This window comes from Trachinotus anak, unplaced genomic scaffold, assembly GCF_046630095.1.
Source record: "Trachinotus anak isolate AG129_WGS33_773 ecotype Australia unplaced genomic scaffold, CSIRO_AGI_Tana_v1 ptg000007l, whole genome shotgun sequence".
Taxonomy (NCBI): Eukaryota; Metazoa; Chordata; class Actinopteri; order Carangiformes; family Carangidae; genus Trachinotus; species Trachinotus anak.
In genome coordinates, this window is record NW_027273858.1 from 19,306,085 (window position 1) to 19,321,652 (window position 15,568).

General features: G+C 42.1%; 1 protein-coding gene across 2 annotated transcripts in view; it reads right to left on the reverse strand.

Moving 5' to 3' along the window:
• The window catches only part of thada (THADA armadillo repeat containing), a 93,009-nt gene that overhangs the window by 19,423 nt on the left and 58,018 nt on the right, over nucleotides 1-15,568 (reverse strand). The window contains exons 31-33 of one of the 2 annotated variants that reach the window (XM_071481246.1): nucleotides 12,711-12,793; nucleotides 3,102-3,484; nucleotides 2,427-3,009 (exon numbers count right to left, since the gene is read on the reverse strand). In XM_071481246.1, coding sequence (XP_071337347.1) covers nucleotides 2,950-3,009; nucleotides 3,102-3,484; nucleotides 12,711-12,793 — 526 coding nt within the window. In that variant the 3' untranslated portion in view covers nucleotides 2,427-2,949. Of the gene's footprint in view, nucleotides 1-2,426; nucleotides 3,010-3,101; nucleotides 3,485-12,710; nucleotides 12,794-15,568 lie in introns of those variants that run through there. The other variant, XM_071481245.1, reaches the window with a different exon arrangement.

Consider the following 15,568-nt stretch of genomic DNA (forward strand, 5'->3'; position numbering starts at 1 on the left):
GTTGTTCTGACTTCCTCTGAATGGTCTGATACTTCAGTCAATCAAGAATTAATCATTATCAGGTTAAAGAAAAAGCAGAACATTGGACTTAAACTAATATGTTTTTTTAAAAAGTCATATTAAACTAGAGAATTTTGAAGCTGCACTCATCATTGCTTTTATATTAGCAATGGATCATAAAACTATGTGTAATATAAAAAGGGCTTCCTGTAGTCATAAACCCACCAACTCTGCCGTGCTCTTTCAGCTCTTTGTTTTGGTTTTTGTGGCGGTAAACTCCACTGTCAACAAGCTCCTTTTCAGCCGCAGCAGTGTGCTGGACTTCAATAAATGAATGCTGTTGTTGTTCTGTGTCTGCTGGATGTGTAAATAGACCACTGTTTACTAAAACATACATAACGACTTAATATTGTGATATCATGTCAGTGTTGTGTTTTCAGTTGCCCCCAATAAAATCCATGAATGCAGCTTTAAGCAAATACATCAGCTGCAGACAGTTAGCCTGTAGGTAGGATTTCTGACAATAGTACATAGTGTAAACACAGTGATAACATTGTCAGTGTTTCACACTGTTGGAAATGTTTTCAGTAGTGTGCAGTATCTGCAGTCCACTGGCTCTGTTCGGTGTCATTCATTTGCATTTTTGTTTCTGTCTGTCAGGTATTTGACTGTTAGCTCCAGTGCAGCTGGTCTGACCATCTCTGCTGCTTCTGACTTTTAAAAGCTGCTTTAATGAGCTCCTGTGCTGCAACACACTCGACTGCCCTCATACTCAAATATGCACAGACACAGGAAAACAAGCCAAGTCAGGCGTAGACGCGTACGGACTTTCATAGCTATAACATGCAAATAAACAGTGACATCCACCCTGCATGAACAGACACATATAACGTTAACAAATACACAGGTTTCACTCTACCTAGCTGCTGCTTTTTTACTTTTCACTGGTATCTGCCCATGTCAAGCCATGGGAGAGATTCTGACCAAACACAAAGGCTGCCAGATGAAATTTCACAAGCCATTGCTCCATAGACTCAGTAAAAATTGCTTCAAAAGATCATCAGACACACTCCTCTGCTAGCCTCCTTTTTTATTCTCTTTTGGCATAAAATGATGCTTGTGAATTGAATCATGGCAGACAACATAAGAGCTGACTCACAACACCAAGTGATGACTGTCTCTGTTTCTTTTAGTGAGGAGAAAACAAAACTTTGAACGAACAGAAATAAATGTTTTAATTTGTCTAGACAGACTTTACATTCATCCAGCTTTGATATCATGGCTCTGCCTCAACACCCACATATGTTGTCTTAAGGCTTGGCTGGCGGTCAATTTTATCACATGTATGTAGCCACTAAGTGCATCTTTTAAGTTTCAAAAAGAGTCAGATGGAAACATGAAAAGGTGAGTCAGATACAGTGTTTTCCACTAAGTCATGGAGCTAACATTAACTTAAATAACATTAACTTAAATAATTAGCAAGCTATAGCTGAAAAAAATTGTCAGTTGTCATTTCAGACAGCAAAATCTACAGCCATCAGAAAGAAATAAGAATCTTGCTTTTGTCCACCTGTGTATGAAAATCAAGAATCTATTGTTCCTGATCTGCTGCTATTTTTGATATATTTCATCATATCTATTTTACTATTATTATCTCTGACATTTTGCAGTTTTCTTTTGTACTGCCCACTTTGCTGCTGTAACACTGCAAATTCCCACACTGTGGGACTGATAAAGTTCTGGCTTATCTTATCTTCATCAAATTACTCTGAATTTCGAGTGGTAAACCTGTCGCTGTCACCACAGCACTGTAAACTGCTGCGAAGGGAAAAAGCTTGACAGGTGTAGCAGCAGCGACTGCCACAGACTGTCACCATTTAATACCAAACATCTTGTGAGACTGGTAAGATCATTGTATATCTGTCAAAATAAATATAAACACAGACTTGAACCTACAAAACAACCAGACACATATACAGGCTCTCAAACAAACACACAACAAACAAAATGCACATTCCATAAACAGCCATGTAGGGTGTTTAATATGTCACTTAAAAAAAAAACAGTGTGTAATTTCAGGCAACCATCTCCGTCAGTGTCCTGCGTGAGTCATCTGATATATATCTGAATAATAACTGAAGATGACAGGTCAGTTTTCTTCAGACTTCTGGAGGTAGCATCACAGGCAGAGCAGCAGACCAACAATATGTCCTTGGCCTACTGCTGCTCCTGCTCCTCTCCCAGAATGCTTCAGTAGAAACCCAGGGTGAGCTATGGCAACTGGCCTGTTGGGCTGGCGTGTCCTTGGCGAAGGGGAGGCTCCACTTAACGGGGCCGACACTTTAAACATTAACGGCTGGCCTGTAAAGCAGTGCCTGGCACAAAACAGGTCCAAAAAAAAGAAAAAGTCTGCAGCAGCACAGAAACACACACACACACACACACACACACACACACACACACACACACACACACACACACACACACACACACACACACACACACACACACACACACACACACACACACACACACACACTCCCAGCAGCAGTGACTGCACTCGGCTCTGGAGGAGTGTTAACGACAGGAGTAACAGAGCAGGACAGAGCAGGTCTGCTGGCTGCCTCTCCGAGCTTTATGAACACATTGAAATACGACCTTCTGTCCTAAAACAGGAAACAGGCTGCGTTTTCCCCTCCAAAACTCGTTAGAGTGGAAGCCTACCAAACCTCTCATGAGTGTGTGGAAGTGAGAGAGTCAGCTCACTGCCAGTGTGCTTGGCGTGTCCCCTGCAGCCGATTAGCCTCTCACGCAAGCCTCCGCGAGATGGATTTGGACATTTCACCAATTTACAGCAAATGTCCCTGTGGTTGAGTGAGAATGTGATGAATAGGAAAAACCTATTTTTTTTTTAAGTGTTCCTCCTCATGTGATGACAGGACTCTGACATTATGGCCTGTCACAGGCGCGCTCACATGGATAAACAGGATAATGCAAAAACACTTGCACCTATAAAACAAGCAGACACGTATACAGGCTCTCAAACAAACACACAACAAACAAATGCACGTCCCATAATGTTTTTGTGTGTGTGGTCCCACCTTGGCCAGACACTGGGGGTGTGTCTCGTGAAAAGCCAGGCTGGTCAGGTTAGACAGGGTGGTCTCGTCCAGCCACTGAGGTCTTCTCTTCGTTTCCTCCTCCTCCTCCTCCTCCTGCAGCGCCGTCAGGACCCTCTCCAGTGCCAGCTCCCTCACCTCGTACTGCGGGCACTGCAGCAGAGACCCCAAGAGCTGTGTCGTCAGCTGAGGGCCCCTCCACAGCGCAGGGATCTCCACGCTGGCGCTGAGGGCCACCCGTGCCAGGCTGAGCAGGTACTGGGTGCTGCCAGGCCCAAGGGTGGTGGGAGAAGAGTGAGAGACCACCAGGTCTGATGCCATCAGGACGGACAGAGTCTTCTGACGGAGCTCGCTGACTTCTGAATCTGAAACCACACGAATCTTCATGTTAGCTGACGACGTAGGAGGAGGACACACTTGATGATTTACATGCGATAATCAGTTCACATGATTATTGCAAACTTAAAGAAGCTGCATTTAAAGTTCCCACTGTAAAAAATCTCTTGTCTACATCAAGAATAATTTAAAAAGACTCTGCTACTCATGAATATTGGCTTATCTAATGTTATCTTAAGATTGTGATGATGATTTTGTCTTTGAAATCTTTGGTTTATGTTGAAACTCTTGTTTGCCTTCATGTGATCAGTTTTTCATGTTGGAAGGTTGTTGGAAGTTTCCCTGCTGCAAACACACACAGCTCATGTGTGAATTTAATGCTCTGACATTAATGTCAAGGAGAACAAGGTTTTACAGCTGTAATATGTGTTTTGGCCTTCTTTAGGAAAACTGTAATGAATCTTATTTAATTATGAAAAAATAAAAAAAATCTCATATCTGAGAATCAGATAAAATCACTATAATAAACCAAGAAATAATGTGAATGAGCCAATGTTCATTCATTAATCTAAAAAAATTTCATTCATTTTTTCCTATTGTGTTGCAATGCAAAAGTTAAAAAAAAAAAAAAAACACCTCAGAAAAATTAATTTTTTCTGGGTACGTTTTGGGCCTTTCTTAGACAGATGACAAAAAAACAGGAAACAGGAAATGAAGGGAGAGATGGGGAACCAGAGATATATATTCATAGCCACCTAAGCCACAAAAGGAATCTTTCATTTCTAGAGCTTTAATTTTTCATTTCTAGCTTTCAACCAGCTGGTTTCAAAATGACCATCCAGCAAAACTCTTTACAAACAACACATGTTCAACCATAAGTCACAGACTAACATCTCCTCACTTAACTTTTCTTGGGTGCTGTCAGATTGTTTATAATAGGCAGAGGGGAGCAGTCCTCACACTCATGATGATCATTAAAATTAATACCAGTCATTCAACTGCACAATAAGTTGTAAAGTCCATCACTGCTGCAGACTGTGAGGAGGCTGAGAGCACTCCCCTCACATCGCTCCCCACTCTCAGGCACCAGGGGCCAAATACAGTTTGAGCAGTTCAGCTCTATCCACAATGCTAATGTCATATTTAAATGAAGTAATTATTGGAGCATTTGGTGTATATAACAGAGAACTGTGGTTGAATTGGACAAAAGTCATTACTTATACAGATAAATGAGGCCGGCAGTGTTACAGTCCACATCTGAAAAGGGCTTAAACTGCACTGTTTTACTGTTTCACTGTGATGAATCACAGTGATGCTGTATTAATCCAGTTTCCAGTGGAGGGGAATAAAGTTTCAGCATGCCTTGACTCTATTAGAGGTAGCCATATATATTCAAAATAATAAGGATGTTTGTTTATCAAGCTATTCCCACTGGTTTAGTTTCTCTCTACAAGCTCTACACACACACACACACACACACTATAAACACACAGTCCTTTGTGAAGTGAACAGATGCAGACAACAGACCAGACTGAAGAAGCCAGTGTCCTCTGTTCCCTTCTATTTTGACTTTTATAGGAAAGGCTGTGTCAGTGTCTGTTTGGAAATGCCCATGGCTGTGCCAACCCAGCCACCTGTGAACATACACCCTTGGGGAGTGATAGACTCACAAATAAACACACACATGCGCACGCACACGCGCACTTCCTCTGAAATATAAGTATAATCTGGAGGCAGGGCAACTACAGAGTAACCCAATGCCATTCTAAAGCTGTGCTCCTCCCTACAGTGTTGCTCCAAGACTCCACGCAGACCCTGCTTTGACAGCCAACTCAATTAGTTTAACACACATGCACGCATGCACGCACGCACGCACACACACAAAGCTTTTGAAAAACAGTGCAACTCAATCTGGCACTGCAGCACCAGTCAAAACGTGGCCTGACAAAAGAGCGGGAAATGCTGCATTCCTCCAGAGATGGGCTGGGTTACCATGGAGATGGGCCAGGTTACTATGGAACCTGATCCTCAAAGGGGGGTCCTGGGCCAAATAAGCATAGCCTAATGGTTATAATAGGGGGTAGGGGCACAGTAATGACACCAATGATGAAGGGAGGAGAGAGAGGAGGATGACTGAAGGAGAATGGGAGCGTGTCAAAGAGAAAACGGCTGTTTGTCATGGTGGAACGTGTGTGTGTGTGTGTGTGTGTGTGTGTGTGTGTAATGGCTGTAGAAACAGCATGCTGCCATTAGCTAGTCACACACTGATGCATTCAAGTTTAATGCTATGGTCCTGATTCATACCTGACTCTGACAAAGATGCCAATACAAAAGATACAAAAGATACAAAAGTACACACACACACACACACATTAAGACAGGAAAGGAAAGCAAATCAAGAAGCAAGGAGGCCCAACAAATACTTTCAACCGAGTCCAAATGCACTCATTAGAGAAAGAAAAAGAAAGATGGAGAGAATGAAAAAATGAGAAAAAGAAGGAAAAGGCAGATAACTGGAAAAAAGAAAGAGAAAAGAGAAAAGAGAAAGAAAAAGTCCAGATGAAGAAAGAAGGGATTAGAACAGAGTAAGAAAGAAAGAAAGAGGAAAAGCATCATTAGTCAGGATGCAAAGCTGTTTTTTATGTTGGTCTTTATTAAAAATGAGTGTGCGGAGGAGGGGAGTAGTAAATGAAAGGCGTTCCTGTGAGAGCCGTTTCAATGGGATTTCTCATGTCTGACCATAAACAGCCATTGTTCTCCCACAGCTGTGTTTATTTAAATCTATGTCTACTACACTTGTGTCTCTTTATGTTGCTCATGTGCAAACCTGTGCCTGGACTGGGTCCGGACTCCAAGGAGCTGTGGTTACTGTTTGATATTTCAGGACACTCAGCACAACACGCTGCAAACAAAGCCTCAGACTTGCCTGTTAATAAATGTTGGTGCAGGTGTCAGTGGAGTGTGTTAGTGTTGGGGTTTAAATGCTGTTTCAGACGTTTATGGAGACACAGCACAGAGAGCCCAACACAGGTGAAGATTCAAATCTTTGTACACAACTTTGTACTTTGAAGCTTTGTTCACGTTAGTGGCTTGGCTCTCGGGAGAGCACCCTCTGTCTGATGATCCAGAAACTGTTCATACTCCCAGAGGATGAATTGTAAAATCTTGTTATTTAGCAGCACCATCTACACAAAATTAATAATTTCTCCAATACTTTGGTTTGGGACTATATTGAGGATTTTCTTTATTCATTATCAATTAATCTGCTGATTATTTTCTCAATTAATCCATGTCACAAAATAGTTTATCATGCCTGTTTCACTTTCCCAAAGTCTGGGTGACATCTTAAAATTACTTGTTTTGTTTTATAAACAGTCCAGAACTGAAAGATGTTCAATGTGATATCACATCAGACGAAGAAAAACACAACAGGTTGGGTCCAAATCACAATTGAGAGTTCGAACAAGGTAATGATTAGAATTTTCACTTGAAAAATGATCAACACGATTGATTATAAAAAATAGTTGCTGATTAATTCAATCAACTAATTAATTGACAATTTTTTTCAGCTCTACTTCTATACTTGGGTTTATGACCAAATACCTGCAAATCAAATAACATTCCCATCATCCTCAGCAGCATTTTCACTGTTTTGTGCTATAGAGCAGATGTTAGCCTGCTGTCATGCTAAGTGTAGTCGGTGAGAATGGTAATCATTAGAAACATAAACACCTCCTCACATCACTTATCAAGGTCTGTGGTTCTGTTGATTTCCACTGTGGAATTATGATGTTTTACTACATGAAACCTGAAACTTGAAAGAGCCAACATTAACCTGGTGTCATTAGCGTTCCTGTGTAAACACCCAAAATGAAACTCCAGTCTGCACTGAAGCTATGAAAACAATCGAAGAAGGGCACAGCTCCGACAGCATGTGGACAAGTCACAACCCTGAATCTTCCCCAACAAGGCTGGAGAGAACTAGATTCACGTCATCTGCTGCTCACGTGTCTCAGTGAGACTTTGTCTAACCTTTGTAAGGGTTTATGTGTGAGCAGCAGAAAGGAACACAAGTGCTATATGTGTGACGGCCTGTTTTACAGTACAGGTCAAATATTTAAACTAAATGTAACCACAACATGTGGTTTAAATAAACCTGGGCCGACCTTACAGTTGGTGGTTTAGAGGAAGACAGGGACTGAACCGGGTTTGGATGGAGAATGAAGGACGGTACGCTGGTCCACAAAGCATTTAGTGATCCGAACTAAACTGTCAGGTGAAAACCCAAGTCCAGTCCAACGCCACCACCACACACTTTAACAACATGATGAAGGGATATCTGCATGATTTTTGTTTGCACTGATGTACCACAGAAGGAAAGAGTGCAGAAGGGCACTTGTGTGTAGGTGTGTGTGTGTCAGCGAGCCTCCTGGCCCTCCATCAGCCCTGTCCACAGCCCACCGGCAGTAAAGACGCTTTGCTGTGTCAAGCTAGAACTTCGGCGAGACACTTGCACGTGCTCTCACATGCAAGCACACAGCTGGATTTCACATCAACTTCCACCGTCATTACCCAAACTGTGAAAAACAAACCCCAGACGCTACATCTGTGTGCGTGTGTGTGTGTGTGTCTGCCACTGTGAGAGCTGACCTCCTTCTAATGCTGATGGAGCTTTACAATTTGCCGGGGTCCATCCCTCTAATTACCCTAAAAGCTCTGTCACCACATATATATGGGGGGGGGGGGTTGTTCAATACCCTTAAAGTGTCTTTGTGATATAAATAACAGCAAGTTACGACAATTTTGTCGACCAGTCGTGGTAGATTTTAGTTCCCTAAATTCATGACAAAGTTTTGCTCCTTCATCAAATTACTGTTAAATAAGAAAGAAAAGTATGACAGGCAGTGGACCCAAGGACACGAAGGAGAAGTGAAAGACACACATTTTTAGTAGATAACTTCAGATAGCACTTAGAGACTACTTTGGCAGAATTGTGAAAGAGTTCATTACCACATTTTAGGAGATTTCAATGTTTTCATCTGATTTGTTTTAAAGGCATTTAGACACTAGTTCCCAACCCTTGCAGCTCATGACTTTGTGTAACCAAAGCAAGGCCTTCCTGTGACCCCTCCTCACAGGTTACCTGTGTCTATGAGCTGTTCAACCAAAGAGCAGTGCTTTCTCTTTTCATATGGATAAAATGAGATTGTCAATTTTTACACTGAAATCTTTCCTATATTTCGCAACCTCTTAATGTGTCTTGATCTATAATTGAAAAGCACCGCTGTGGAGGGTATGATGTGGAGAGTGGAGTATCATATAGTGTTTCAGAGGAGGAGGAGGAGGATGAGGAGGAGGAGGAGGAGGAGGAGGGGGGATACAAAGCTCTTCTCTTGACACTGGATTGCAGCGGTTTGTGCATATTTATGACAAAAAAGCATGTCTCAGTGTTTATGAGTGTATCCAAATATGAAACCACGGGGCCTACCAAGCTGTCACACATGAACACTATACCAATGTGCTGGAGTTACTGGAAATCTAATTATGGCAGCACACTTTTATGTGTGCACAAACAGATTACATTTACAGGACAGGATTTTTTACACATGTATAGTATGTTCACTGAGGCTGTAATCATTCCTCCTCTACATACTGACTGGATCCCGTCACAGCGCAACTGCACTGTGAGAAATGGATAACAAAATCCACAGTCTTCATTCCACACAAAAATGTATCCTCGAGTTAATTTGAAACCAAGATAAATGGAGCAGGTATTTAAGTTACTGTCTTATTGACACAAAATTCCCTGGTAACATGTCCTGTGATCTGTTGCAGAGGGACACGTTCTGGTGGTTTCATTTGTAGCAGCACAAACGGCAGTAAACCCACAGTACCTGCAACACACAGGATGAAGATTCATTCGATTTGTTTTGAAAACTCAGACTGCTAAAGGCTAATATTAGCTTAAAGGTGCCCTGTAGAGTTTTTCTTGTAAATAAACAAATGTATATTTACATTCAGTGTTTTTCACCATAACACACAGCATGTGTCCTGGAGGCCGAACTATTGTGTTGAATGCGTCTTTCTCCTTACAAAATATTTTGAGGAAAAACTAATGTTTTGATATTTCAAACGCTGTTTTGTTTACATCCATGTCTGCTCACCTGCAGTCTTCTTCATCACGTCTGCAGGGCGCTGCAAGTGCTTCTTGGCACTTTATGGTGGCCAGTTGTCAGCTTGTGTATAACATACAAACAAAATGGGGACAAACTCGCAAAAACATTAGTGCTCCAGAGTGCTAGTGGCCAAAATCTCAAAAGGGCTGGACTTGATGAAGCAATGTTGTACAGAACAAGGACTCTGGATTTTGAATGAGGTGTGATTACAGCAAGTGAAGTGAATCCAGTCTAGTCTCAATGACAGGGCAGGTAAAGAGACAGTAAAACCTTTCTGGATTTTCTTCACCCATGAGATGATGGCTTTCCGGGATCTGTCCCGGGTTTGCAGCTGTTCCTATTATAATACTGTGCATTTTAACCAGCAGATGATCAGGTTTTCAACCATTACATCCAGGTTTCTAATCGAATGGCCACAAATTCCCTGATGCCTAAGCTCAGTAGGGGGTCGACGAGCATACATTGCCAGAAACCCTGATGTAGGGTGTAAGGCTTGTATTAAGATAGGCCTGAAAAATTCCACATCTGTCCTGCAACATCTGTAATGAGGTCATAAGTCACTATAAAGTACTACTGTGAGGATAACAAAATATTTAATCGCTCAGCATGACTGACACCATGAAATTTATGATTTAAAAAGCATTTTCAGAACAGACAACTAAGGATTTACCAGGAAATAAACTGAGGCTGATTCCAGATTCTTAGACAGAGGAACACTGACGCTCCACCTTCATCTGCTGCCACGCTGATGGAAACACATCAAATTCCAGCAAATTCACTGATGCTTTCAACATCTTTGTCTGATTTTTTTTTTCCTCAATTTGTGTCAGAAGAAAGTAGGAAATACTTTCTTCTCATTTTACTGGCAGAGAAACAGAAGACCGGCAGAGGTAGAGATGAAGCAATGAACAGTGGAGGCTTTTTTATGAGTCCGCCTGGATCAAAGGGCCGGGGCAAGCACGCACACGCACACACGCACATGCGCACACACGCACACACACACACACACACACACACACACACACACACACACACACACACACACACACACACACACACACACACACACACACACACACACACAGACTTGTGTTCAGAGGCAAGAGGAATTGGCTGGTAAATGCAAAGTTCCTATTTAATGCAGGGAGCCAGTTAAAAGGGGAAAAGAGAAGTAATATTGAAAAAGCCAACCGTTCACCTTTAGCCCTGGTGCCAGGCACTGGTGAGGCCTGCTGCTTTCATATGAACTCACCCAACCTGTGGCTTTTTAACTCAACATCTGATTTGTCTGAAAAGTGCAATTACACAACAGGAAAAGAGGGATTGGTAATGACGGGGGGAAGAAAAGAGAAATAGAAAGACAGACCCACTGAGGGCTCAAACCCCACCATGGAGAGGGTGAGAAAATGCAGCCAAAGACAGACTTATGATAATAATAGAGAGGCATTAGAGGTGTGTAAGCTAAAGAGTGCTTATTTAGTTATGTAAGGAGCAGAGCCAAGTCGGGCCAGGCCGGGTCCTCAATCTACAGGCTTGTTTTGAGAAATCCCCGGTATTTCCACTGTCAAGGCGAACATGTGTTCAGCACATGGCCGACCGAAAACATAAGTGCCTCCCCCTCCTCTCCCTTTTTTTTCCCTCTCCGTACAGCACTCCTCCATAAACTGGGTCATAGGCACAATCCCACCATCTGTCAGAGATCGCTCGCCTTTGGTTTCACATTCCTCCACTGTGGAGACCCCCGCCAATCTGTGCACATGTGCACACAACAACACCCCCCCCCACACCCACACACACACACACACACACACACACATACACACACGCACACCACCAGGGGGGTTTCTCTGAACTACCCGAGACATGAAGCTGATGTCTGTCAACGATCCGTCTAAATGGAGAGCACAGCGGACAGCCTCGCCGGCAAACGTTGTGAGGTTGCCTGTTCAGACGTAGAAGTATTCAAAGTCAAACTCACAGCAAAGGGAGGGAACACAGTTGCTGCTGACTGACATTAGAAACTCCCCAGCAACTGGCTGACATCAGCAAAAGACCCTCCAAATCAAGATCTAAGAAAACTAGAGAGAGTAAACTAATTCTAGACGATTATGATTCAAACATTTTACACTCAACCTGAGACTTGAATATTCAGTAAAACTCCCAAATTCAGTGATATAAATTATTTTCATTAAGTGTTGATTTTATTTGCAACTTTTAATCAGGTTTTAATGAGGTTAACTCATTGAGATTAAGATCTCTTTTACAAGAGACAAACAAACACAGTCAAACATAACAAAAGTACAAACAGCACCAGAGACAATCACAGACCTCATTAAATGGATTTGAGGATCAAATTTTAAAAAATCGCCTGTGGGATGAGATGTTTTAAATTTCTCTATAATACATTTCCTTTTACACTTCGGTTCAGTATTCATTCCTTGGGTAAATAATGAATGGAAAATCAATTATTACCCTAAAATGTATCACATTCTATCTAATAATATTTTCTAATAACTTAATTACCTATTTGCTATAGAAAAGGTAAAATATAACTTTATAAACTTTACAAAATTCAGTGTAGCTTGTAGTTTGATTGTAAAACATATCAATCTGAAGTTATGGGACCAAATTTATACATAATATGTTATATCCCCTGGGATCTGTGTAAAACTTTCTTCACTATAAGAAAATTATAAGACTTTTGCTGAAGTCATGTAAATTGTTTGAGTGACATGTCTAGAAGCCAATCCAATATTTTTATAACTTGTGAGTTAGGGAAGTGGAGGGCAGGAAAAGGACAATTTAACCAAAAAACCAAAACATGTTCCTGCTCACGAGCTGAACAGCATCACATCATACAGTGTATTCAGGCATATTTTATGTAAAGTATGGACAGACAGTGCAGAAGTGGATCATCTGACAGGAGTGGGTTGGAGGGCTCCTTTGTTTATTGGGCTTGAAAACAAGTCAATATCAAATTCCTGGCAGATTATTTGTGACTGATGTGAATCTAAAGGCTACACCCTCCATAAAAAAAAAAAGATTAAAGATTAAAACCAGCCACACCGTCACCACTCACCTTCCAGAAGACTGATCTTCGGCCCACAGAGACACACCAACACATCCAGAAAGGCTCCTCTGGTCACCACACAGCTGTTCTGCCTAAGAAGAGACACAAACAAACAAAGAGTGTTTCCTTCATTATTGCAACAAATGAACCTTGGATAATTAATTTTGCCGTCGATCTCGCACAGAAAACTAAAGAAAATCAGTTTAACCTCAAAGATGATTTTTTTTTTTTAGGCTCTGGTTTTGAATTCAATGAAAAAAAACACAAACGTTATGTTTAAGAGACTTTTATAATGAAGGCTGCCTCATTGAAGACATTTTGTTAAACCTCTTATCAGAGGTCAAGAGCAGTAACACTGCAGCCTCTGGCCATCTATTTACCAGACAGAGATTTTCCTCACAAACAGACTCATGCGTCACCACAAAATACTGAAGTAGGGCACTGGACATGTGTAAATCAATTCATTTACTGGTTGTGAGAAACTTATGATTTGATGTGATTCAATGTGATCTTTGGTCTGAAGTAATTTTTTCCTTGTGCTGATCAAACCTCCTGCTGTGGCTTTAAACTGGCAGAAGCAGATATTAATGATTCCAGTGTGTATGATGGGAAAACGAGGGTGAAAGTTCTTCTTTGGTTCAAGTTAGACACTAAAGGTACATTTACTATTGTTTTTCTGGAGCTTCTTTTACACCTAATAATCCATAATAATAATAAAGTGAAAACATGTTGTAGAAATGTTTGCAAATTCAATGAAAATCAAAAAACTGATATTTCTCATTTACAAAAGTATTCAGTACTCGTTGCGTGGTTCTTTAAACTGTGGTCATGTGCATCCTGTTTGCTTTAATTATCCTTGAGATGTTTCCATAAAAAACAAGCCATGAAGTCTAAGAAACTCTCTGTAGACTTCTGCGATAAAACTGTGGTGAGACATAGATCAGGATAAGGATATAAAAGCATTTCTAAAGCTTTGAGTGTTCCCAGGAGCACAGTGGCCTCAATTACTGTGAAATGAAACAAGTTTGGAACCATCAGGACACTTCCTACAGTTTACGTCCAGCCAAACTGAGTAACTGAGCAGGAACAGCCCTGGTCTAGGGGGTGACTAAGAACCCAGTGGTCACTCTGACAGAGCAGAAGCCTTCTGCAGAGAGAACGAACCCACTGAAAGGATGAGCATCTCAGCCGCCCTTCATTAATCAGGCCTTCATGGTAGACTGGCTAAATGGAAGCCACTTTGAGTAAATGCCAAACTGCTTAGAGTTTTTAAAGGCATTTAAAGGACTCTGAGAGCATGAGGGAAAAGATTCTCTGGTCTGATGAGACAAAAACTGAACTCCAAACACTTCTGTGTCTGGCAAACACCAGCCACTGCTCAGCACCTGGCTAATACCCTCCCTATGGTGAAGCATGACGGTGGCAGCATCATGCCTCTCAGTGGCAGGGACAGGGAGACTGGCCCAGTTATTGATAACTGAACATATTAAATGGCCTAAGACTACTTTATTCATCCCCAAGGGGAAATTTCAGTGTTACAGCTGCTATCAAAAAAGGGGTAAAACCAAATCATGTGCTGGTGTGACCATCTGAGAAAGTTGGTAGCGCCAGTGCCACCAGTGGAAAAGTTAGTCTGGAGCCGTGCGATTGGATGATAAGTTAAACAAAAAGTTACTGTGATTACCGTGTCAACAGCTTGCAGGATAAAATGCTGAACAGGACACTGATGTGTATTTTCATTTGAAGCCAAAAGTGCAGACCATCACATGAGACGCCTGCAGCTGCACCATCAAGGAAGCATTTGTAACGAATTTACTATGAAGCCAGTTCCTCATTCATGATAGCATTGTTATCGTTGTATCATTTATGAATGTTGAAATAAATGTGTTATGTCAGCCTACGGTTTGTATGTAAGTGAAGTAGTGTGTGTGTGTGTGTGTGTTCAGTTAAGGATATGACCACAACACTGTGACAGCCCACAAGTGTGTGTGCGTGAGAACAAGGGACACAGTGTGCGAGCTTGACGTCACATTTTCATCACTCGGATATTAATAACACACACACGCCCACACACAAATGTTTTGCACACTTCATGCACACACACATACACAATACACGGGACAGAGTATGGGCAGAGGGGCAAAGTGGAGTGTGTGGGTGGTTGTGTGTTTGTGGCCTAAGTGAGAACAGACTTGGGAAGGGATGGGTCCTGTGAAGTGGGCTGAATGTGTTTGTGTGTATGAATGTGAGGTAACATTATAAAATAGGATGAAAGAAGTTGAATCATTAGATCACAATCCAAACAAAACACTGGAGATATTCTGATCGGCCGGGACAGAGTCTGCTGCAGCGCCACAAAGCCAAAGTCAACTGAGTGAGCTGCACAAGTGTCTGCAGTCATTGTTACAGCGTCGATACCTTCTGGGATCCAGAAAAAGTCCAAAATGACACAACACGGGGGACGATGTGAGGCCAAAAACCAAACACTGACTCAGACCAGACGAACAATGCATTCCATCCTCTTTGGAAGGTGGCCGCTTCAAATTAGTGGTGTTCTGGACGAGAAAGGAGGTTTTCTTTTTCCAAAAACAGAGATCCTCTGACCTGTGGTGTCCTTAGATCTGAATGCTGGGCTCTGCGGGGCTGCATGATCAAACGGACAGTCTGTGGCCGCGCTCCGGTGAGCAAGAATTCACCCCGTCATCTTAATAAAGGCTCATGAGTGTAACCAAGCGGAGCTAGCGGGGCTAGTGTTGCTAACCCAGCGACCCTGTGTTATCTGCTGTAGGCCGCAGCACAGGGGAGACTGGAGACCTGGGCCTGACCTCAGCTAGGTGGGAGGAGGCCGACAAGGTAATCTGTGCCCC